This window comes from Suricata suricatta, chromosome X, assembly GCF_006229205.1.
Source record: "Suricata suricatta isolate VVHF042 chromosome X, meerkat_22Aug2017_6uvM2_HiC, whole genome shotgun sequence".
Taxonomy (NCBI): Eukaryota; Metazoa; Chordata; class Mammalia; order Carnivora; family Herpestidae; genus Suricata; species Suricata suricatta.
In genome coordinates, this window is record NC_043717.1 from 46,248,652 (window position 1) to 46,274,463 (window position 25,812).

The window sequence follows — 25,812 nt, forward strand, 5'->3', positions numbered from 1 at the left end:
TCAAAGAAGTTACAAGGTTATCATAGCTATAACAGTGAACATCCAAACATATATGAAGCAAGGGAATTTACTTGCTTGGTCTGAACCTTAACAATGGACTCTTGTGATATGAAACTTCAGCCACTAGCTCAACCTAATGGGCCAAGGAGTTAATGAAGTGGGACCCAGATACTGTCTGAAAGTTCATGACGTTAAGTGTTTGGTCTTGTAAAAAAAAAATAAGTCCTTTGGAGAAAATGCAGCCAAATAGGTCTAGAATTGTACAAATCACACAGAAGACATTTTTCTGGACCACCAACCAGTCATGATCCTGTTGGCTAGAGAAGTTTCCCACCTAGAGCACCTCCCAGTCTGATAAATATCAGCTTGAATGTCCAAAAGATTGGAAATAAGAATTACTGTCAAGTTGTTCTGGGATCTTTTGGCCTCCAACCCATTAGGCCAGTTCTCAAAGACATCCTGCTCAGACTCACCCCAGAGGTTTTTTTTTTTTTACTTTATTTTTTAAATGTTATTTTATTTTATTTTAGAGAGAGGGTGATCATATGACCAAGGGAGAAGGGAGAGACAGAGCAAGACATAATCTTAAGCAGGCTCCACATTCAGTGCAGAGCCTGACACAGGGCTCGATACCACAACTTTGGGATCATGACCTGAGCCAAAATAAGGAGTCAGACACTCAACCAACTGAGCTACCCAGGCACCTCTCATCCTAGAATTTTTAAAAAGCAGTCAGAGTGATCCTGAATAATACATCATATTGAGACTAAGTGTTTTAAATTTACTAGAGCCAGAGTTTAAAATATAAGAATTTCCTCTTACTGCACTGGATCACTTGGAAGAAACTTTGTCCCTGACTTCTTTTTGTATTAGATTCCAGGCAGGCTGAGAGATTATGGTAGCTTGTCCAGGATGATTTTCCCAACCTTAAGGGGCTATTTTCACCTGTTCTGTTGTACCCCTACTCCCACCCCTGCCCTGACCTTCGGCCCTGAGATCTTCAGTGGCCCTAATGGAAAATGTCTCTATGCTATAGTCTAGAAGCAGTTTCCAAGAGCTGTCTTCAATCTATCCAAGTCAGACTCTAATATCTAAAAGACAAATTATTAGTAAAACAAACAAAAAATGACTCAGCAATTCTGTCTCTATGAGTTGACTCAGAAGCATAGCACCCCAAACTGGAGGTAACCCTGACCCCTAACTGTTTCTTGAATTACCATGGTCTCCATTTCCAAAATGTTCCTGCCCTGGGTACTGTGACCATCTTCTTGAACTTGCTATGGGTACTATGTTCCAGCCACCCATTGGAGTTTTTTCATTGCCTTCAAACCTTAAGCGATGGTGAGGGCAAACCTAGGGGAGAGGCAGGGTGCTCAAGGAGCCCCCAATTCATGAGGTGACCTAGACCTATGTAGAGCTCTGCGCCTGGATTCTGAATTTCTTCATGTGGCGCTAATGGGGACTGGCCCTGGGATCCTTAACTTTTCCTGAATTGTGACTTAAAAGCCAGCCTTGGAGTTTCCTGAGAAGGGGTGGAGGTGGTCTCCTCTAGGTTTACAAAAGGGGAGGGGGAGAATGAAGAATCTGTCCTCCATGCCTCCCACATGCATAGTTCTATACTCATCAGCACCACAGCCAGAGGGTGGGTGTGCAAGGCAGAGAGAAGGGAAAGTCATTTTTTATCCATTTGACAGATGTCGTGTTAAAATATTGTAGGGGAAGGAGGGCTGTAGGTGGGGGGAGGAGCAGAGAAGGAGATAGGTCGGAACTAATGGTTCCAATGTCATCTTAAAATGTGGCCATCTGCTCTAAGGTGGTGAGAACAGGAACAGCATTTAGTTAGGAGCACTTTGACCAGCTCCTATATCTGGAGAACAGAAAGGAAAAAATAAAAATATTTCAATCAATTTAAACACTTTTAAGTCTACAAAGCATGCCCACCAGGGACAAAGCCCTGCAAAGGCTTTGAGCCTTTCCAAAGAGAATGTATTTGTCTGGGGGTGGGGACAACGCAAAGAGGAAATTTGCATTTAAATAGCCCATCAGAAAGTAGAAGATGGTTTTGTGGCTTATTGATTTTCCTCTGCCTGTTGGCTCACAGTGAGAGAAAAGACTTTGGTCAAGGCATTAAGCAGTAGCTCAGGTCCCTATCAGCAGTATTTCCTGTTCAGGGGTTGGCCATGTTTCTCCTAACAAAGCCTAGCACAAACCTGTGCTCTCAGCAGACATGGTAAATAGTGGATGAGAAGATGGCAGCGGTGTTCTATGAGTAGCCACTGAATCAGTCCATAGGGGATACAAACTGGCTGAGTTGGAGTTGGCTTCCCTTCAGAGGGATGTAACATCTAAACTCAGGCTGTCTGAGAGGACACAAGAGAAGCAAAATCAGACTCACCCTCAGGGCCTAGGAGGGATGACGCTGGGTCTTTGTCTGATGGAAAATTGGTTGTGCTTGTAACAACAGAACAACAGAACTTCAAGTACATCAGCCAGGCTAACATAAGACAGCTTCTGCCTGTTTGGGCCAGGTGAGGGAGGTGGGGGTGTAGAAGGGAAGGCTCAGGGCAACTGACTGAGAGACAGAGCATCTAGTACAGTGCTAGAACTTGATCATAGTCTTCTTGACTCTGTCTCAGTTTCAAGAGCCTGGCAGTAGATTCTTATACTCAGTGAAGATCAGGATTGGAGACTTAAGAAATAGCACGCCTAGTTCAGTTTAACAATTTACAGACAAGAAAACTGAGGTTCCAGTGAAGAGATTACCTAACATGGAAAGCTAGTCAGCAGCAGAACCAATATTAGAAACTCAGCCTACAGTATTTTAGAAAGATGGTTGTCAATTGTTTTTTGGTTAAAAATCATCAATTGGTTATAAAATTAATACCTACTCCAATATCTATATACTAGTAAGGTAGTATGTGTTTTATAAAAATTTACACAAAAATAGAGATTAAATGATGAGACTAGCAATTTAGTATATAAAGAACTTCCAGGGATTTCTCCCTGAGCTTTACTTTGGAGATCACTGTTTTAGATATTTTCCAGTGCTCTTTCCTCCCTCTGCTCTACAGATATCATCCTGTCAGTACTACAACCAGCACTGCCTCTCCTATCCCTCAGGATCCCAGACAAGTCTGACCCTGGAAATTAAGAATACCTCACTATGAAGGCTAAATACAGACATTTCCAGAATCTCTCTCAGCACCAAACATCTATGCTAAAGAATCTGAAATTCAAATTCACACTAAATACAAAGTGTAAAAACAATGGGATGGGAAGAAGGGATTCCAGGCCTGGCTTAGTTACTGATTTGTGGAATGAACTTGGGCAGATCTAGCTCCTCTCTGAGCTAGTTGAACTAGGTTATCTCAAATGGAAAGTTGGGGTCACCTTTGAAAGATGCTGCTGCTTTGCTTCTAAAAGCAGGTTTTGACAAGAGACAGAGGGGAGTTAAAGAGGGCAGAGCAGAGGCAAAGAAAACATAGAAACAAGGTCAGAAGAGGTATGCAGTAAGATAAAAAAATGTTAAAAGATAACACTTGACTATTTTGTATTTTTGCCATGGGCTACCTCCACCCAAAATAGAACTCCAGTTCAAGTATGGCATTTAGGTTCTACTGCCAGAAGAAAGGGCACTGCCTTCTCCACCCAGTTCAGGCCACTGGGTTCAAGCCATTCAAAGTAGTTCTGTGAAAAGAGTAAGTACCACCACTTCCATGTGCTTAGCACATTACCTTTTCTAAGTTGCTTTCACATTCATTTCACATTCATGAGCTCACTGGATCCTCCTAGCAATTCTGGAGGATAAGCTGAGTAAGAATAATACCTTATATTTAAAAAATTAGAAAATAGGCTTGGACAATGGAAGTTGCTCAGTTATCCCAGGAGCAGAGGCCAGAAGAGAACCCAGATCTTCTGACTCACAGTCCAATGTTTTTCTTCTAATAATAAAAAAAGGCTAACATTTACTGAGTGCTTACTATATGTCAGAAGTGAATCTAAGTTTTTACATATACTAACTTATTTGATCCTCATTTTAAAAATGAAGAAACCAATGTTCTAAGAGTTGAAGTGGTTACTGAAGGTCAAACAGCAAGAACCAGAACCCAAAGAGATTTCCTCTAGAACCAGTGATCTTAACCTCTGCTCTCCATAGCACATCCTCATGCCCCACAGTTTCACAGAACCTCCAAAGCATAGCAAGGTATATAATAGTGGGCATATTACCATAAAAAGGGAAAATGAATGCTTATATATCCCATAGAACATTTCTCTGGAAGGACTCATTGGTAGCCTCTGCAAAGGCACCCAAGTGGCTGGAAGGGAGTGGCAGGAGGGAGATTTTTCACTGTGCACCCTCTTATATCTTTTAGATTTTGACCATGTGGATGTATTTCCTATTCAAAAATAAAATAATTTAAAAATGAGGTGTCTAGGGTCAAGGGACCTGAGAAAACTGTGGCTGCTTCTTAGCAGAGCTCTGGCACCTAACTCTTCCCTATCCACTCTTTGGGCTCTCAAACTTGAAGAACAGAAAGTGTCTCTCTCCTTTTTTCCTCCAGTTTCCCCGCTCCAGAAACTGTCTATTACCCAAGACAGGACAGTACCATAGTCATCCTACTGGTTTTAGCAGCACAAGTGAAAAACAACACTTTTAGTTAGACTCCCACAGACCATATATATTAGGAAAATAACACATTCACAGCAGGACAGCTTAAGAAAGACACAAAAGGCCATCTTCTCAAATGCCTAGCACCAAAGACATGACCTCCACAGATTATTTCATCACCTTCCTCTCACCACTTAGTTTCAATGTATCTCTCCTAGGTTCACAAAAACAAGGATATACAAGGTAGAAGCCTCCAGGAAATCTGGTTCAGCTCAAAAGTCTGTGATATACAAGAAAGAGTAGACTAAGTGATAAAAAGTCAGCCCAGCTGAAATTTATTGTCCACATCAAGGCCAGGTGAGAATCAGCCAAGATGGTCTTGAGGGACCCTCCCAGCTTTGGTTCTTGGATTTCTACTATCTTATCCTTCAAGAGTTGGCAAAATACTGCAAAGATTAAGGCCCTCAACTATTATATTCTTAGATACCTTTCTACCTAAACCTATATGCAGGTCAGCCACACAAACCTGTATCCAGAAAGCTACGAGGAGGTCGAGGTGTATCAAGTTCCTTCAGGGACCCTTCTGAAGTATCTTAAATGGGCAGCATAATTCTCTATCACAACAGCTTAGCATCTTCTCCAACACTTCACTGCTTTCAACATGTAGGATACCAGTAGGACATAAGCTGCTGTTGAAGGGATGAAAGGTCAGTTAATGTGCCTCTCATGGGCACACAGTACATTTCTGGGGAAGGCCAGGCCTTGTTCTGTGTCAGAAACAAACCTAAGTTTTTAAATTATAGGCAGCTTCGTTTAGCACTGGATTTTTCGTTGGTATCATGGATCTGTAGAAAGAGCACTACACAGAGTCTGAAGACATAGATCTACCACTGCCTGATCCTATATCCTTAGGCTGGTCCCTCCCTTCTCTGTGCTTCAGTATCCTCATCTGTAAAATGGAGACAATACTGGCCTTAAAGAAAGGATAAGAGAAAGGAGTGGAAAATAAAATGAAAACAAGCTCCTGAATTACCTCTAAACTACCTGTAATAATGACCTGGATAAACTCTTAACAATTCAAACAGCAGCAAAATATGTTCAACATTTTATGAGGCACATATCACATCCTTTGCCATGATGGGTTCTTGTACCCAATAATCCTGAGATTTACAGTTAAGCCCATTTTACAGATCAAAAAACTGAGACTTGGAAGAGCTTTGGCCACAATGTATAATGGCAAGAAGAAATCTGAACTTGAGCTACATAGTCTAGTTCCAGAACCATCCTCTTCAACAAAGCAGGTGAAAAGATCCTGAGCACAAAATGGAACAAGGCACTCTCTTTGAGTCAGCATTTCAGGTTGCTTCCTCTGGCAGGTGGCAGGTATAAGTGGTCTGACTTTGCTTTTCCTAGTTTAGGAAGAAGTCCTTGCTTCTGAGGTCCTCTACTTTTCCTCACTGCCTAGGTTTCCTGAGGAGCCAAAACTGTATAATGCTGCAAACCTGTTTTCTGAGAAAGGACTAACCTAGTACTGAAATGAATCTGTAAGGTTGAAGGTGACCCCAGTATGACTTTGACCAACCTGACACCATGCTGTTTCCTTCCCCTGACCCCCTTTTCTTTCTATGGCTACAGTGATAGGAGTCAGGCCTAATTGTTGATGGGCATTGAAAGTAGCTTAGGGATGGGAGTACAGATTCATGGGTGAAGAATTAGTACATCTGCAAAGCATTTTCTCAACTCTTAGATTTCTTACCAGCATCTGAGGGATATACTGGCTATTTTGTCTACAGACCAAATAAGACCCAGACAGAGGAGGGAGTCATGACTGAGGTACACCCTAAGTTACAAAACAGTGACTGGAATTCATATTTCTTGATCTCAAATACAAAGTTGAGAATCAAGCATAGGCCTGTCATAGTCAAAAGTATCCCACTCAGGCTAAGGCTGCTGCTCCAGGGCAGACCTGGCACATTCTGACCACATGACTCACTGCTTCATACCTTTCAGTCAAGACCTAGTCTAGAATTCTCTCCTTCCAGATTCAGCCTTTGGTTATGAAAGGCCAGAAAGGCCTCCCCAGGACATCCTGACCTGGTTTCCAGTTTGAGAATCTATAAAAATAGCAGGTCCTCATTAGTGGGGCCAGATGGCCCAAGCTGTTGTGCCTAGGGGCAGGGCTGTGGTCATTAAGAATGTGGCTACTGAAGTGGTGATCTTTGAAAATGGTTCCTATTCACTTGACCCAGAAAACCGTAAAAAATTATGCAAAGCAAGAGGTCCAAATCTTCATGGTCACTTCAAGAACACACATGAAACTGCCCAGGCCATCAAGTGTGTAGATATGTGAAATGTCACTAAGTATGTGAAGGATGACACTTTGCAGAAGCAATATGTGTCATCCAATCACTACAATGGTAGAGCTGGCAAGTGTGCCCAGGCCAAACAGTGAAGCAGGACACAGGGCCAGTCACCCAAAAAGAGTGCTGAATTTTTACTTCACATGCTGAAACTGCAGAGTAATGCTGAACTTAAGGGTTTAGATACAGATTCTCTAGTCATTGAGCATACCCAGGTGAACAAAGTCCCCAAGATGCAGCATAGAACTTACAGGGCTCATGGTTGTATTAACCTATTCATGAGTTCTCCCTGCCACACTGAAATGATCCTTACCGAAAAACAGCAGATTGTTCCTAAATCAGAAGAGGAGGTTGCACAGAAGAAAAATATCCCAGAAGAAACTGAAGAAACAAAAATTTATAGCCCAGGAGTAAATTCTGCATAAAATGCAAATAAAAGTTAAAAACAAGAAGAAGAAGAAGAAAATGGCTGTTCTCTCTACTACCACTGACTCAAAGGGACTAGGTCTTATGCATCCAACTATTTCCCCTCACATCCTCCCACCTATAATTTATATATACTTGCTTGGGTCCATGTTGTTACTTCATCCTCAATAAAAATGAACTTCAACATTCAGTTACTTGAGGCTGTACAGGACACTATTTCACAATCATATCATTTCATAAGTGTTTGGAAGTGGATTGGTGGATGGAGGAAGAGGTTCAAGCTTTCTGCATTGATGAGTGTCAATTTATCTTCTCCATTCTTCTCCATTCCTCTGCCTATTAACACAAAATCTGAGAGTTTAGTTGTAAATTTTGTTTGCCTTGAAGAGACTGCTATAACACATGCCATCTTGAATATCCATTATATCCCTGAGTTCACTGCCCTCTAAGGTCTGATTTAAGGATAAAGGAAGGGAAATCCAGAACAAACTGATAAAGGCCCACCAGGTGGGGCCAGCGCTCTGATGTGCCCACTTGGAAAGCTGGAATAGCTATCTGGTCCTAAGGATAGCATTTATTCTGGATCAGAGTATGCCCCAAAGGGGTGTATGGGGCATGTGAGTGTGCCCCATAGGTGTGTTAGAATGTATCTCATAGGGGAGGCTGATTCATCCAAGTAAGTTCTTAAAAGTGTGTATCTTAGGGATGGGAGTGTATTTTCTGGGAGTAGGAGTATATCTGAATGTGCATTTCAATGTGCCCTATGTGTTATTTGAGTGTGTAGTTGTGCTTTATATGCATGCACGTATGTCCACACATACAAATTTGCATAAGCATACATCATATGTGCCTTTGTGTATATACCCTGCCTATACAGAGTATGTCCAAGTGTGAGTGTGCCCCATGGTAAACTGAATTTGTATGTTCCAAACATGTCTATATGAAAGTGTACTCCACACTTGTATCCCAAATATACCTCACAAAAAGAAAGCCTCCAAACCGAACATCAAGGACTGAAGAATGTAGGGCCACCCTTAGGCATTTGGCAAGTCCTCTCATGCATCCCTGGATGATATAATATTTGAGTGGGCATACCATAGGTCAAATAGATGTATCTGAATTGTCAATCAGTAGTTCAATAAAAATCTAGCCAGAATTATCTACAGGCATCTGCCTGGTATTATATGCTAACTTTTATAAAAGGACCCAGATAGAAACAAAGTGCAGAAAGCACCTTTAGAACAATATCCTTACCTAAGGCAATTTGGTTGGTTGGTTGGTGGATTGATAACAGCTAATTCTACATGCTAAGCTCTTCCATGCACACCACTGCTTTTAAGAGGCAGCACTGATCTGAGTCAATCAGAGCAATTCTCTGAGATTCAATTTCCTTAGCACCTCATAGAGTTGTAGAAAGAAGGCCAATGTTGCAGGAACAGAAAACTATACAATAGTCCTTATCTTCTTGCCCTGCTCCAAGAGCAATGAGATTTTTCCAAACAAGATGATGCAGACAAAGGTGAAGAGTGTTGATTTGTTCTAAGTAGGTCATCTGTTAGGAGCCTGCAGTTTCTAATACAACTTTTAATCATATCATGAAAACCCAGTAATGCTCATCACAAATCCTAGCCAAGGACCTGGGGGCCAAGAATTGATTTTTAATTGCCAAATGCCTAGATGGTTCTGGCTTGATGGACTTGAGAAGGCACTGAATAAAAAACACAATTAATTCTGGCTTTCTGCCAAGCTCCTCTTTTAGCTTTGTAGGAGACAGGGAGAAAGAATGCTAGTCTGCTATTCATAGTAATATGTATGTGGCTGGGTGGGGGAGATGAAGCTGAGGTTAAGTAAAAGAAAGCCTCATATAAAAAAATTCCAGTTTTCTACCAATCACCCAAGACATGGGCCAGGTCACAGACCTTTTATACTTTTAAGGGAAGGAAGTAAAAGAGTCCTTCATTCTGTGACTGAGAAATAGGGCACAAAGACAATGGTTATTTGTTCAAGGTCACCCAGTGACTGAGTTCATATTTGCAGCCCCTCTTGATTCATGTATATGTACTTCATTAACAAAACCTTTACAAAATGCCTACTGAGTGCCAGTTCCCTCCATTATAGCAGTCACACTGAGATTTCTGCCTCAAAGAGTTCTCAGGGATTTTCAGCCCCAATTAACAGAAAAGAAAATGAACTCAGAGAGGCTAAGTACCTTGCCCAAGGTCACAGAACTAAAAAATGACAGACTACTAGTTCAGTGACCATTTGCTTCCCATCACACTACACAGGATTCCTTCACCATCCCTGAAAATCAAAAGCAGCCTGCAAGTCACAGGTCCAGGAAATCACATCCTTGCTAGACAATGTTCTAGTTCCAGTACTACTACAAACATACTGTGCTTCCCTGAGTGAGTCCTTTCTCTTTCTAAGCCTAGTTATCCAGCTTCCACATGAAGGGATTAGATTCAGAATAGTTGTAATACCCCTTTTCTAGAAGATATAGCCATCTGGAATGACTTTAAATGGTACTATAGCTTCCAGAGCTTGGGCCCAGATCAGATGCTATATGATAATAACTCTTGAGCCTTATTTTTCTCATCTGTAAAATGATAATTCCTGCCCTTCCTACTTCACAGGACCACAGAAAAGATCAAGTGAGACAATTTGTAAACCCCCTGAAAAGTGTAAGACAGTGTTCAAGAAGGAGAGTTAAGAATCAAGCAAGCATCACTAGCCCCAGTTGCCTTTCTCTAAATCCAAGTACAGAAAGTGTTCTATGTGCATTTTGTCCAATAAATCTGAGTACTCCTGTGCAGTTCAACCTAGATTTCTTAAGACAAGTAGCTCAGCTGGTTGCGAGGTCTAAAGGAAGTTAATGAATCCCTCCACTTCCTTTGGGCCCTAACCACAAAACAGTCTCATAGTTTTGTCTTTTTTCTGAGCACTCCCCCCATGCTAGGTCTACCACAGCCTCTCCTAGGGATACCTGGCTCCCCACTGCCTGCCTCTTTCCCAGTGCCAAAGCACCCACTACTGCCCAGCCCTCCTGCCAACCAGCAGGGTTCTCAGAGGGAGGAGAAAGGAAGAGAGTGGGCAGAGGAAAGGCTGTGGGAGGCACAGCTAAAAGTAGCTGCTGTCTTTAGGCACCACATTCTGAGGGGGTGGGGGGGTGGGCACTTAGCACATTCTTCCTGCAGCCAGCTGGGCATGGAGGTGCATGGCTCCGCCTCCTCTAATGAAGGCAGGCAGGCAGAGAGATCTAAGCTTCCAGAACCATTCCCAGAGCTGGCTATGGATATGCAGCGCTGGCCTGTTCTGGGCTCTGAAGGTGGATGTTCGAACAGCACAGTGCTACATCCAGGGCTCCCTCCCTCAGAAGAACTAATGTAGTCTGCATTGCAGGAGATTCTATGATTCCCTGTCCCTCATCTCACTGCCTGATACCCCAAGGTGACTACTGACAGGCCTGCTTCCCTCTAGGAGGTTACATAATACTACTGTTCTCCCAGTTTCTTTATCAGCTTGCTTTCTCCAAACTTGAGAGTGCCATCAGGTCTCTGATCCAGCCAAAGGAGCACTGATCCAGCACCCTATAGCAAAGGTAGCAGTTTACAGAACATAAAGTCCTGCTTTGAGGAGTCAGAATCCCAGGCCCATCACTAAAACCTTGGACAAGTCCCTTTTCACTCCAGTGTCTTAGTTTTCTCACTTGTAAAATAGGAAGGGGAGATACATGCTACAGATCTCCAAGTTATTCTTATCTCTGTCCCTATGTCATTCTCTGTGAATCCTGCCCACTTAAATGAAAGAATTCCCTCCCATACCTAAGGTTGTCCTATCTTCCAAGCAGTCTGTATGAGCTGCTTAGAGCCATCCCCACTGTCCTACTCCCAATTTCCCTAATAACTAAGGTCTATACTGGCAAGATTCTAGATGCTATCCTCCACATCTGTCCTAGGCCCATTTCAACCAAACTAGTTCTGCTTTTTCCAGTTCTTTATAGAAACTTCTGGCTCAGATTTCATTTGAAAACATTGTTCTTTTATAAAATACACTCCTCATTTTAATTACATGGAAACTGAGGCCTAGTGGGGAAGGGCCTTGATCTGGTTCTGGCAGCAAGGTAGAAACAGAGCCTTGACTTGTTTCCAGGGGCCCCAAGACCATTTCCAGTGTTTTTATTTCCTACTGAAGGTCTGCCTTCCATACTGTGACTGCTATGCATGCACAACTTTATTTCTTCTCTGCTACCAACTCTTGACCTTAATGCTGAAAGACCAAATGGCCAATTCTTGTCAGGGAGAAACTAGCACAGAAGAATGATAAGGGCAAGAAAGAACTTACTTCAAACACACCCATAGTGTTTCATTTTCCTCCAGGTTGCCCCTTCACCCTTTTCTTCTAAGTTTCCTCATGAGTTCTGCTCTATATCAGTGTAACCCCTTCAGTTCTGGGTCATGACCACGTTCTGACCACAGAGCCCACCATGCAGGACACATTGGAAGAATTTCAGGATATAGTGTCAAGAGCCCTGGTTTCTAGGTCAGGAACAACCACTTCCTGAACTGTGTGACCTTGAATGTGCCACTTAATCTTTCTATGCCTCAGTTTCCTCAACTACTTCCAAGTTTTAAAAGGAGCCAATGAAATAACTAGGGAACCTTTTCAAAATTCCTATTAACAGTAGTAGTATAACCTAAATAAATGACTACTTAAAATACCACAGGACGAGGCTCTGGGATGTCAAAGCAGCGAGCCCCTTGCCTCCTTTCCCAGTCCTATGAGGCTGATATTTTATCTATAAGAGGGAATTCTCAATTATCCATGCAACATGTCTTTTTAAAAACTGCTAAATCTCAAACTGGAATCCTTCTGCCACTCAGCTCACTTAGGGCTCCCATCCCTGATGGCAGCCACCATGTGCCCAATGAATACAAAGTTTACAAGAAACCTAAGCCAAATGTAATTAGGAAAGCAGGTCTATTACCACCCAAATCACTCTATGTATTCCAAACCTGCTAAAAGGTATCTTTTGGATTACCTGCTGGTTTTGAATAATAATATCCTTAATCATTTTGATCATTTTTATGAGTCACAAAGTAGTAAGCACACATCATTAGCCAGAAGAAATCTTTGAAGCTATCTAATCCTCTAACCTTATTTTGCAGGTGAGGAATACAAATTTTAGAGGGGAGAAGTAATTTACCTAAGGTCACACAGCAAATGAAGAGAATCTTCCCGACTATTAGAGCAAAAGCAGAAGGACTGATTCTGTTTCCTGAAGGGTTCAAACCATCTCACAGCTGATCATTTTAAATGCAAATAGGTGCCCAGACTACTCACTCCTTAGGGGTGAGTCGTTTTTAGAGTGGACACAAGCCCCTCAAATTCATCAAGGCCCCCATGATCCTAGAATAAAATATGACCATCTGTGAAGCCTGCCTATTCACATGTGCAATAAGCTAGATTTGGGCTGAGCAGTCATTCTCATCCCTGGATGAACATTATTGTCACCGCAGGGAGCTTTTAAAAAATATTGATGACAGGGCCACCAGATATCCCCCAGAGATTCTGGGAATTGTTGTTAGTCTTACTGACTTCCCAGGTGATTCCCATGTGTGTCCAGGGCTGAGAACCACTGGTTAATAGAAACAACTTAGCCAACCAATGCAAACATGCACAAAGATGTTCCCAAACTTTCTGGAAACCAAATATATTGTTTTAAAGCTACATCTGTGATGCCCTGTTTTTCCAAAAAGGGGAAAAGAAAGTAATGGTACACAGAATCTATAGTTGTGGCACTGGCCCTCAGCAAATCCTGGACCCAGTTAAGAAACATATACTTTATGGGTACTGAAAAAATAGGGACCTCTGGAGCCTTAAATAGGATTTACCAGTATTAAGATGCCAAGTGACTCATACTCCTTTCCTCTGATGAAGTTATTGGCTTGGTAGATGATTGCTATAAACCTAGCATACATCGTGATGTCTACAAAGCATACAAATCTATCATGCCACATTATCCTTATTAACATGTTGGTAAGATAAATGATGGTAGAATCCAGTGGATTCTGCACTGGTTGACCAGATATATACAAAAATTAATGGGCTCTAACTCCAAGAAGGGGCTCTGGTAAGATTACCCCCACCATATTGAACATTTCTTTTAATCAACAATTTGGATGATACTTATTCAGTTTCCAAATGATCCAATGACAAAAGAAACTGCTAATACATTTCATGACAAAAGAAAAAAATTTTAACCTGTCCTCAGAAGCAAGAATAGACCAACCAAGGGAAATAAAATTTAACTGATGCAATGTTAGAAGGGACTGCTAATTTGTTGCTCAGTATAAAGAAAAAATTTTAAAACCCATAAAAAGCTAGAATGGACTAACCAAACAAAATGAAATTTAATGAATTTGGTTCAAAAAAAGCCTCAAAAGACCAATTTCACAACAGAGTAGAAGACTGGACTAGACAGCACAGCATTTGAGCTTATAACCCCAAAGAGTAGTACAATGGTTCTTAATGCCAACTGCACATTTGAATTGCCTTGGGGAGTGTTAAATTTTAAATTTAGGAGGAAGAAAGCTGTCAGGGACCTATCCTACACCAGTTAAATCAGAATCTCTCAGAGTGGGGACCTGGCATGGATATTTAAGAACTCCCCAACTTATCTGAATGTCCAGGGAGGGTTGAGAACTAGAAGAATGCTACATTAGATAGTTCACAGACATATCAAAGTCCCTTTGCACTTAATCCTGATAAAGTGACGTCTGGAGTAACATAATCAGTTCTGAGCAGGACATTTTTAAAAGAAATATAGAAAAATAAGAATACTTCAAAAGGAAGGACAATTTTATGAAAACTGCAGTTCCTTCAAAACAGTTTGTTATTTTAGGCTTCACCATTTAATACTGCCTTTCTCCTTAAAGATCCCAAATATTAAGTTTTCATAAGACTAAAGGAAACTCTTTGGTATATATTCAAGATAAAAGGTAAGCATTTTATTTAATAAGGAATTCTGTGCAAAATTGCTGTAAAAATGAAAGGTATGAAAAACCACTAAAAATGTAAGAAAGCATTCTTGAGGAAAGTAGTATGACTTCAAGAATGACTCATACACCTCCCTCTCTACCTGACTTCATTCAGTTTCACACTAGCTGGGAATGATCAAATCTCACTTTCCCCACTCTCCATTTGAAAGGCAGACCCATGTCCATCTCACCAATATCTCTGACCTTTACATATCTTATCTGTAAAATGGAATAACAATCATCCCTACCCTCTTCACAAGGCTGATGTGATGCACAAAATTAGAAAAGATGTGAAATTGCTTTGTAAACTCCATAGGCCAATGAACTGATAAGGGATCACTAGCACTTTCATTACTGGACGGTATCCCAAGTCTTCTCTATCTTTTATGCCTTTACCCCTTAATAGTTTTTCTACTTTGTGCGTTGATGACAGGGCAAAGCACATTTAACTAAACACTCTTGAGAGTTAGACCCACCTAATGACAGGAGACACTCTAGGCAGATATCAGAAGAGCTAAGCTTTGATTAAGTATTCTTAGAAAATCAGAGCCTAAGTTGGACTTAGAAGAAGTTGCAGAGCTAGAAATAAGAGCTAGAAAATATGACTCCCCACCTCTATCCCACTTCTTGAGGCAAAGCTAAAGGGGCTGGATCCAGATGCTTTGCGTGAGATCTTCTGAGGAGGTGGTTATTTTGGAAGAATAGGCTCAATTCCCAATCATGTGCTCATCCAGAGAAATACTCCATAGGCCAAAGGGAGCAGAGGCCAAGATAACAAACAGGGCTGGGAGGACATGCTTTGTACAAACCCTGGAACTGTGAGACTGTTCCCTCTTGTCATAGACAAGTGCTCTCAATCTAGGCCTCACTCCAGGGCAGAAGAATACCTCACTCACAGACTCACTGAGATCTCTCAGCTCCCTAAAAACTTAACCACCCACACAAGTGAATGAAAAATTCAGCCCAGGCCCAAGCCCCATTCACTCACCCCACAATCAAATTAGTCTTCCTAATTTTCCCAGTCTTCCCATTTGAAAACTACTCAGAGACCAACAACCTAGAAACAAACCCCCTCAAACTCCACATCACAGCCAGGATGGGCAGTACCCTAAGCCACAGACAAAATTGGGGCACAATACACAAATAGATGTGACAGGTTCTGACAGGGGCTGTCTCAATGGGAGAAAAGCACTGCTCAGTTTGTTCCTACCACCCTATCCCTCCACCTCCTCCCTGAATCAGCCAAAAGTCAGAGTGAAAAAAAAAATATTTTTCAGAGCCTACAGACTTCCTTGCACTAAGGATGGGCTGTGAAATGACTCAGTTAATTTTTAGAAGGCATTTGGAAGAAAGGAGAAAGGAATTTGAAGCCAGGAGCTTTCTGATAAACAGTCCCCATGGCTAGAAGGTGGCTAGGCTCTGTATGTCTTCTGTGGACATGTTTCCTAGGTATTTGCAAGCAACGAGGATCTTGTTCTTTCTTTGTCCACTTCCCCAAAAGCATCTCTCCAAGTCTTGCTGGGCTCCAGCTCTCATTTTCTAGAGGCCTTTCTAGTACCTGGACCTTTAAAAAGGGTGGGCTCTGGAGCTCAGCAGGAGCTGAGTGATGCAGGAGGTTGCTAGGATACTGGTAAAGGGCTGTTCCAGAATCCCCTGGTGGAGAGCTGAAAGGGAAAATTTCTGAGCTAGAATTTTGTCCATCCTAGGGGCACAATCCTATCCTCTACCCAATGAGGTCAGAGAGGAGGAAAGGGAACCAGAAACTTAGTTGAGAAAAGATGGGACAAATCAGAGAGGAAAAGCCCTCTTCTCTTCCTTCTCCCCTTCCACTTACAGTAAGAATTGGGGCAGAATAGATGAGGCTATAGCAGTGGAGAGAGTAAATGGAGAAGGGAGAAGATGAAGAGACAGAGGAGGGAGGGAAAAAAAGGAAAAATGCAAAGGGTTTCATTCCTCTGGGCTGCATTTTTCATATTCTCCCACTCTTCTCTTTTTGCAGATCCTCACAAGTCTGAAGGAGAAATGCCAAACCTTTAGGATTCACACAAGTAAAAAGTCACACTGCCAACTTTGGTTCTCTACTTCCCAAACTCCCTTTTAGCTGCTCTTGGGTGGCCTGCCATCTGGCTAGCAACAGCCCCTTACTTGCCTAGAGATAAGTTAATTTGAAAATGCTTACCCATTTTGCCAACGAAATTACAAATGGAAATACCCCTTTAGCCTGAGGGGTTGTGAGGTATCTGGAGGAGTGGTAGGGGAAATACCCATCCATTCTGGCACCAGTCAAATCTTTATAGGCCGTAGCACAAGGAGCCCATTCAGAACTGTGGAACACTCAATGCATGTCCTGCAGTTTTTCCTTATTCCTAGCACAACCAACTCTCACCCACATTCAAGAGTGTACACTGCACCCTCTTCCCTACACACACACACACACACACACACACACACACACACACACACAGAATGGTGTACATACACACCATAAACATACTGTTATACACCCTACACACATACATTCCCAAGGTTCTCTATCAAGGATCTGTCAGGCACTCAGAGGTGAAGGTTGTGGCATTTCATAACACTCCCTTGTCACAAACCTGACTCAAGGACTAGACTTAGAGAAACCTTCTCACCTTAAAGAAAGGTGGGGGGAGGGGAAGCAAAAAGCGTTCCATTGCTGTAACCCAGTTTTCTTCCCACACAGCTAGGTAAAAAATCTCTTAGGTAAAACTTCGTTTCACCAGATACCAGTAATCAGGTATTTCCTCCCTCCACCCCATCACCCATTAATATTTCCTTTTTCTTTGCACTTGTCTTTCCATTCATCACCCTCTGATTTCAAGTGCATATGGGCACCCAAAATCACCAAATTCAATAACTTGGTGGTAACCTAATCCAACCATCCCCAAAAGCCAATGTTACAAAGAACCCCAAACACATTGAGAAGTGAAAAAAAATGCCCAAGGTCAAATAAACCGCTTGAGAGAATCCAAGTCTGTAGCTGCCCAGCCTAGAGATTTTCCTATCCAATGTGTCTCAAAACAAAGTGCCCAGCCAAAATATAAGCTTATTTTAGATAATACCACTAGAGCTAAGGATGTATGTGTGGTAGGGGGTTGCTCACAAGATTCTCTTTGCAAAGAAATGAATTCAGGTCAATCCAGACTGCACCCCCCCAACAAAGGGACCGAAGAGTAAACAATAAGAATTAATACCACCAAACTTCCCAGATTATGCTTATACTATGGTACCAACAGACTTAAAAACAAACAAACAAAAAAACCTTTTACCCACATCAAGCCAAGAGCACACCCTGAAGCTTAAAACCTCTTCTGATGCCATTAAATAATACTTTCTGTGTTCTGAGGTCAGTGCAATTTCAAGAGCCCCCTTCACAACCCCTTTTCCTTCATAATCATTTCCAAAGAATTTGAACAACAGGATATGGAACTTGACAGCACAATGGCAGCAGATTCATACATCACACAGGAGCAGCCGCCCACATGGGTACAGGGGGAACATGCCTGTAGATTGTATGCGCCCTGATTCATTGCTTACATGAGCCAGAAATGGCACTATTTCAAGTCAGGTATGCACAAAATGAGGAATATCTGCCAATCAGTGGGTGGGAGTTGGAAGAAAATAAATATCATGCACATTGGCATCAGATACAATTTCTTCCTGGCTTTTCCAAAAGCTTTTTCAGTGGAAAGAGAAATATTAAATAACAACAATAGCAATAATAACAGCAACCACCATCACCATCATCTGACAGAAATGCATATATATGTCAAAATTGAATGTTACTTGTAGTTCATGTCTTCCCCAGCTTTCATCCCATTCCATCCAGACTTTTTTGGGGGCAGGGTGCTCAAAACTCTCAATTTAGCATGATATATACTTTCATTTTGTTATAGAAATATTTCAATTAGAGAGACCTCTGATCTTAAAGAACAAGGAAGCAAACAAAAACCACCACTTTGTCATTAGCACTAGCAAGTTCTATTTAAAATGTAGTTCAAGAATACCATGCAAATGAGAATATCCAAAAGAGGCATATATAAATACTATTATTCCCAGGGTGGGTAAAAAGCTGGCTTTTGTTGTTTTCAGAGGACACACAGAAAAAAATCTGCAAACTCAAATCCAATGGTACAATTTTCTTTGGGAAAAGGAAGCTAAACAGCTCTTGTCAATGTCTCCTCTTGCCAATTCATAAAGATCAGAGAAGGCTTTTATGCCTCAGTCCATGAGTCTAAAGAAACTGACATTAAATGTTTTAATAAATGCTTTAAAGGTGGCTTCTTTCCAGATTGTAAACTGTGAACCCTGGACAGCAAATTTAGAGTCAAAGGACACAGTCACCAACTGCCAGCTCACTGTACCCCACCGCATCACTTCTCAAATTTTCACTTCTCATTAAAAACTAAAGAATCATTTCCCTTCAATTCATTCCTTGTATTGATTTTTTCCCCTCTAAACATCCAGCGCAGGGCTGTCTTTCCTAAGATGTCAAAAATCCATCATGCTCTTCCCACATCCCCCTTTCTCCACAAACAAACCCAAATTCACTCCTGATGGCAGGAGAAATTTTTTGACTAAAATTCCCCGATGGAATTTAAAGGTAGTTTTCAAGAAAATGAGTTGACAAGACATCACAAACAGCAAAGCCACTGTTTAAGGACGCAAATTTTGCTCCGTGAACGTCACATAGATGGAGAATGCACACACACATGCACACTTAAATAGAATGCATTTCTTTATCAACAATTTTACTCAAGCAATAAGCAACTACATTCACAGGCATATTTAAAAGACAAGACATGACAAAAGATTTAGGGAGAGATAATATACCAACGTCATACATATCACAGCGAGGCCATGTTGATGCTCAAAACGTTTTCCCCCCTGAGTAAGAAAGCTTGCTCTTTCTTTCCCTTCCTTTCCCTGTCTCTGTCTGTCTGTCTGTCTCTCTCTTTTTTTCTCGGTGGTTCTCGGGATGAAATCAAAGCGAGAGTTCGCAACAGCTCAGTAAGCTGGACTCCATTCAGCGCGTTCCCAGGAAAAACATGAGTATGACATTGACAAGCAGGAGGACTACAATCACGGCAAAAACAACTACAGTTTGCACATCCAAGGTCATGGTGCAATGCAGAACACTGTAGTGTTCCAAGTGGGGGGCCGGCAGATTGGGCGATGTCAGTCTCTGTTCTGTCAGACTGTCCATACAGCCACCATGCTAAAAAGGAGAGGAGGAAGTCGGATGGTTGGGGAAGGGCTGGGTCTGGCGCCGGAGTTTGGTATGGGGTGGGGGGGGGATGGGGACAGGGGAGATGGCTTTCCCCCTACTCAGGATTGAGCTGATGTTTTCTCCCTAGCTGAGAAATCTTAGCTCACGCTGAAGTCGGCAGAGTCCAGCATTCTCTCTCAGGCGCCAAGGAAAAGACAAATCCTGGCTTTCAAAGAGAAAGGCGGGAGGAACTAGTGCGAGGTTCTCCGGCGCCTGATCGGTCTGTCCGTGCGTGCGTCTGTCCACCTGCCTGGCTGTAAGTCAGTCTCGGTCTCCCCGTACTCCCTCTATATCGCTTGCTTTCCTAGCTTGCTCGCTTTTCTAGCCAGCTTGCTCGCCCTCTCCGCGCAGTTCCGGCTGCCAGCCTCTCATTTAAATCCTGCCTTGCGGGTTCTCTCCCTCTCCGCTCCCCACCCCCCAGGCCTTAGGCGGCCTTTTTATTCACCTAGCTACTGTGGGCGCCTGCGTGAGGCACGACCCGTGCTGCTGACAGTGCCGTTGTCCAATAGCAGGTGCTACAGCTGTGCATTTACTCGCTGGGTGGGGCGGGACTTCAGTGACGTGTTAGCCACTGTAGCCAATCACAGTGTCCAAGCTCCCCCCACCCACACCTCCTCAGACTAGCTAGAGCCAAAGGCCAAGGGTTCTGGTGTGGGGGTGGGGAGCTTGTGGGTGCGTTGAGGGGGATGTAGGGAGAGGGAGTGGAGGGAGTACACAGAAGTGGGAGGATGGAAGAGGGCATGGCAGGAAGAGAGGTAAAGAGAAATAAGGAGAGGATTATTGGAAGCAAGGGGAAAAGAGAAGGAAAGAGGAGGGAGAAAAGACTGAGGGTAAGATGAAGAAAGAGAAGGATGAAGGAAAGTAAGGGGAAAAAGGTTGAAGAAGGAAAAGGAATGGAAAAAAAAAGGGATAGTTGGGGAGGAGGTATGCCTTGGCAGCCACCTTTTTTGGATACTGGGCCAGAAAGGAACAAAGGTGTTTTCGGCCACTGCTTAAGTATTTATAGACAACTGTTAATTAGCGGTACACATTTAAAAATCAGTATTGTGGATAGAACTACAGGGACACACTACAAACACACAGTGCTATTTCTCCATTCACAGGTCAATTTCCTTTCCTGTTTATGATTTCTCTAGAATATGACTGTTTGCAGCTGAGTACTATGAAGAGAAGCCAACTTTGCAGTGGAAAAGCTTCTACAAAATTTGAAATATACTTGTAATCATTGCCCTCCTCCTCTGTGTTCCTGACCAGATATCTGGAGCTAGGAAAAAAGCACTGTGCTAGAGATGGAAAGGTTTCAGATTTACTCCAGGTCCAAATTCAACCTTGCTTTCTGACTTTTGAGCCACTCTTTTCCCCTCTCGTGGCCTCCATCTCCCTTCTGTCACACGAGGACTTAGACCTATCTGAAAATTCAGTGAAACTTCTGATCCCTCACCTCAGAAAATACATGCAATTTCAATTTCAACAGGCTCCTGGGCCCTCAAGAACCCAAGACTCCCTCATACAGATCTCTGAAGGCCCTTCTTCCTCTTTCATCCAAAGACTGTAAAAGTGAATAGATAGATATTGGTGGAGGGGGGCAGGAACTAGATTAGACAGTAATAAAACAAATTAAGTTCTGGAACTCCTAGAATACTATAGACTCTACGAGGGATGAATATTCCCATCTATTCTCTAGAAATTGTTGAGGCTAGAACAGCCACCTATCTTAACTAGATGACTGGAAATTCTGAGTTAATACAGGCTATAAACAAAATTGTCCTTAGTCCTACAAGATAGAATAAAACCCAAAGAAATCCCCACTTCAAAGGTTTTGGTGTGTGTGTGTGTGTGTGTGTGTGTGTGTGTGTGTGTGTGTGAGAGAGAGAGAGAGAGAGAGAGAGAGAGAGAGAGAGAGAGAGAGGGAGAGTGTGTGTGTACCACCTCTTTATCCATTTATCAGCCGATGGACACTTGAACTGTTTCCATGATTTGACTATTGTAGATAATGCTGCTATAAACATTGGGGTGCATGTATCCCTTTGAAGTAGCATTTTTGTATTCTTTGGTTAAATACCTAGTGCAGTTGCTGGATGATAGGGTAGTTCTGTTTTTACCTTTTTGAGGAATCTCAATACTGTTTTCCATATTGGCTGCACCAGTTTATTCCTACCAACAGTGCAAGATGGTTACTCTTTCTCCAAATCCCTGTCAAGACCTATTTTTTTCTTGTTCTCCTCGACTTTGAAAGTGCATTTATATCCTATCTCCACTTCATTTTCTGTTGACCCTTCAATCCACTGTAGCCTGGCTTTCAGTTCCATCATGTCATAGGAAACTAGAACTTCTTGTGAATATAAATAAATGACCAACTTGTTAGTAAATGGAACGGTGAATTTTCCATCTTTATCACCCTTGGCTTCTCTCCCTCTTAATTTCATAGATGCCTTCCTCCTTCCTGAAATGCAACCTTTGCCTTTGGAACACTATCCACATGATCAGTCTGGTTATACAGTCTTTACTTGCTGCCTGTTTTCTTCATTCATTCATTAAAGCCATGATTTCTTAGGAGTTTCTAATCTCATTCTACTTTCGTTCTCATTCCACACTTGCACTGAATGGTGGACCCATCCATTCCCAAAGCTTGAACTACCACCTACATTATACGCTGATGTACCTCCTTTAAACAAAGTTACTGGACACTAGGGGGAATAAAATCCTTGCCTGACTGGAGCTTACAACTCTCTGCTAATGAGTCCCCAGGTAGTTCTCTTGAATTCCAGAGTTGAATTTCCAACTGCCTTCTGGATATCTCTTTCCAAATATCTCACAAGAATGTCAAACTTAATAAGCCTAAAATTGAAATAATCTTCTCCCATCCATGCCAACTCCCTCCTTTCCCTGAGTTCCCTGTCTCGTAGGAATGTCTCCTTGACAAAAACCTGGGAGATATACATAAGTCTTTCCTCTCACTCACCTTGTTTCTAGCCAACCAGTCCTCCAAGTCCTGGTGATTCTCTCCCTCTTCAGTAGCTCGTGTGTCTTTCCTCTATTTCCCTGCTGCCAGTACCTTTATCAGTGCCTCATCTCTGATTCTATTACTATCCCTTACTTGGTTACTTGTGCTGCTCTCTCTCCCCAATTTAGCCTCTACTCTCCTGTCTAAATTATCTCTCTCAAAAGCAGCACAGCTCTTATCAATCCTACGGTGGATACTATAGACTGGGTGCTCAGATTCCATGCCATCCTCTTTCTAGCCTGCCTTCCTATATTGCTGAAAAGCTCAAAACCAGAAACCTGTCATTTCTCAGGCTCCTTTGCATCCAGTGTTCTGGATGTGATTTATTTCTAGTAATCGTATGCACATGCACAATATTTGGAAGGAAGTAATGATGCAGAAGCCATATTTCTGCTGCTTCTATTGGCAATCATAGTGATGGAGATTTTAGAGTTTTCTGCAGCCATTTACTTTTCCATAAGCCCCAGTGTCTGGTTACTGGCTTTGTATATTTAGGAAGCCAGAGCATTGGATTTGTTTTTGTTTTTGTTTTTGTTTTTGTTTTTTGCCACTGAGGATCTGGAGGGCATAATGATACTCTAGTCAATAGTTAAGGCAATGGCAGATTCTAGAGTCTTAGAGTTCAGATAAGGTGGAATGTTTTCAAAGCCCCTGATACCTCACCTTCCTGCATGTGGCACAGAAAATAGCTCCCCTTGTATTCTGGGAAGTCCAACCTAAAGGTTGCCCCTCTAGCCCTTCCACCAATTTTAGAAGCACATCATTTTCTGTATTAGGACTCTTTCTACTGAGAATAGCTAGAGTGATTTAATTTCTGCAGCTGAACCCTGACTTATGTAACTCCTCTGCTTAAAGGCCTTCTATACTCCACACTGCCTTTAAGGCAAATTCTGTAGCATGCCATACAATTCCTTGCCAGTCTGGTGTCCTTTGGTCTTTCTAACATCAACTTTCGCCAATACCCTCCCATTCTCCATTCTCCAGCTAAACACAACCGACCATAGTTCTCATAACCATCAGGTTCTCTTGCCTCAAGAACTATGCAAATATTGCTATCCGTCCCCAGCTCCCACCTCAAAACTCAGTTCACATGCCACCTGCTCCAGAAGGCTTTCTCTGATGTTCTCCCTCAAAATTATCTGGATCATATTCTTCTCCCACAGGGCCCTGTGTTTGCCCCTCTTGGAACACTTATTAAACCCTTTTGTGATTTTTTCTTCTTTGTATCCTGCATTGTATTGTGAAGTTAAGAGGGCAGACCATGCCTGTCTTGTTCACTGCTTTCTCCCCCATGCATAGCACAGTGCCTAACACTTAGCAAGTGCTTATTAAACATTTTCTGAATGAATGAATGAATGTCTTCTTCATCCAGTTGTTTCCACTCATCAAATCATATCTTCCAACCACAGAAGGAAATACTTCATAAGACCTTACAGAAAATCTAGTCTAAACGTCTATGCTCTAGGTTAGGAAACAGAGGCCTGGAGAGTGGAAGCAACATACCCAAGATTATAGAGCTAATTGCTGTCAAGGCAGAAACCAAAACCCTTGTCTCTTGAGTCTCAAACATACTTCTGAGAGATTTCAGACTGAAATATGACATTTGACCCCAGCTCCATCCATGGCAGTCGGTGTTCTGAGTGAAGTGACTGCCTGACTCTGCTCACAATTTCAAAAAATAAACAAGTCCCCCATATTTCAAGTAGCAGTATCCATACCCCATACCCAACCTTTCTGCTCACAAGTATAAAGAAATAAGAATTTTTGGCATAGCAAAACCCCACTTCCATCCTTCATTCCCTTCTGCAACATCCCCACCATATAGTTATCCAGTCTCAACTCTAACACCCACAACAATGGAGAGGTTCTTCTGTCCTAAGACAGCCCATTCAACTCTGGGACAATCTTAGTTGATAGAAAGTTCTTCCATATCTTTGAGTCAGATGTTATCACAGCCACTGCTGAGGAGCTAACCACTCCATGAGACAGTTTGGAATATAAAAACTTCAGGGGAGCACTTAGCTGGCTTAGTCATTAGAGCATATGACCCTTGATCTCAGGGTCATGAGCTCAAGCCATACACTGGGTGTGATGCCTGCTTAAAAAAATTCTGGGGGCGCCTGGGTGGCTCAGTGGGTTAAGTGTCCGACTTTGGTTCAGGTTATGATCTCACAGTTTGTGAGTTTGAGCCACATGTCAGGATCTGTGCTGACAGCTCAGAGCCTGGAGCCTCCTTCAGATTCTGTGTCTCCCTCTCTCTGCCCCTCCCATGCTTATGCCCTGTCTGTCTCTCTCTCTCTGTCTCTCAATAATTTAAAATAAGGTTAAAAATTTAAAAACATTCTGCAAATCTTGGAATATAAATATTCCCAAACTCACACTGAAATTACTATAAGCACCCAGTATATTTCTCAGGATCTGAAGACTACTCATTAGGTAATAATAAACACTTATAAAGTGCTAACTCAGTACCACACACTGTTCTATTCCCTTTACATATATTATCTCTTAATCCTCACAACCACCCTATGAAGTAGATACTGTTACTGTCCTTATTTTACCGATGATGGAACTGAGCCACTGTGGTTAAATAACTTGCCCAAAGTCACATGGCTAGTCAGTAGTGGAGCCCAGATGTAAACCCAAACAGTCTGACTCTAGAGCCTATATTCTTAAACACTGTGCTATATGAATGCCACTAAGTAACACATGTCCCATCTCCCAATAGCACCTGACGAGATGTCTCTTTGGTTACGGAAATAAAATATTTCAATGTTCTGAACTGAGTCCTAGTGGCCTACCTCCCAGAAAGATGTCTAAATCTTAAATCTTTGCTTTCTCTCACGGAAAAGCCAATGCCTCGTTGTCTTTTGTCTCTTATGGTTCAAACAACTCCCAAAGTCACACTTCTTCCAGGAAGTATAACCAAGGAAAGTTCTGCATTTTATCCTGATACCCACTGATACTCATTTATTGCCTTTCAACCCCCACCTCGGCCACCAGATAATACCCAATGCTTGCTACAGGCAGTCTGAATATTTTGAATCTTATATGCTTATTGTCTTGGCTATTGATGTGACTAG

At 42.2% G+C, this 25,812-nt stretch overlaps 1 protein-coding gene across 6 annotated transcripts in view; it reads right to left on the bottom strand.

Annotated features, from left to right (window-relative positions):
* ARHGEF9 (Cdc42 guanine nucleotide exchange factor 9) overlaps positions 1 to 25,812 on the bottom strand; it is a 189,713-nt gene that overhangs the window by 141,471 nt on the left and 22,430 nt on the right. For 2 of the 6 annotated variants that reach the window (XM_029930722.1, XM_029930717.1), the window contains exon 1: positions 19,290 to 20,124. The exons of 3 other annotated variants lie outside the window; for them this stretch is intronic. In XM_029930722.1, coding sequence (XP_029786582.1) covers positions 19,290 to 19,298 — 9 coding nt within the window. In that variant the 5' untranslated portion in view covers positions 19,299 to 20,124. Of the gene's footprint in view, positions 1 to 19,289; positions 20,125 to 25,812 lie in introns of those variants that run through there. One more of the 6 variants, XM_029930718.1, reaches the window with a different exon arrangement.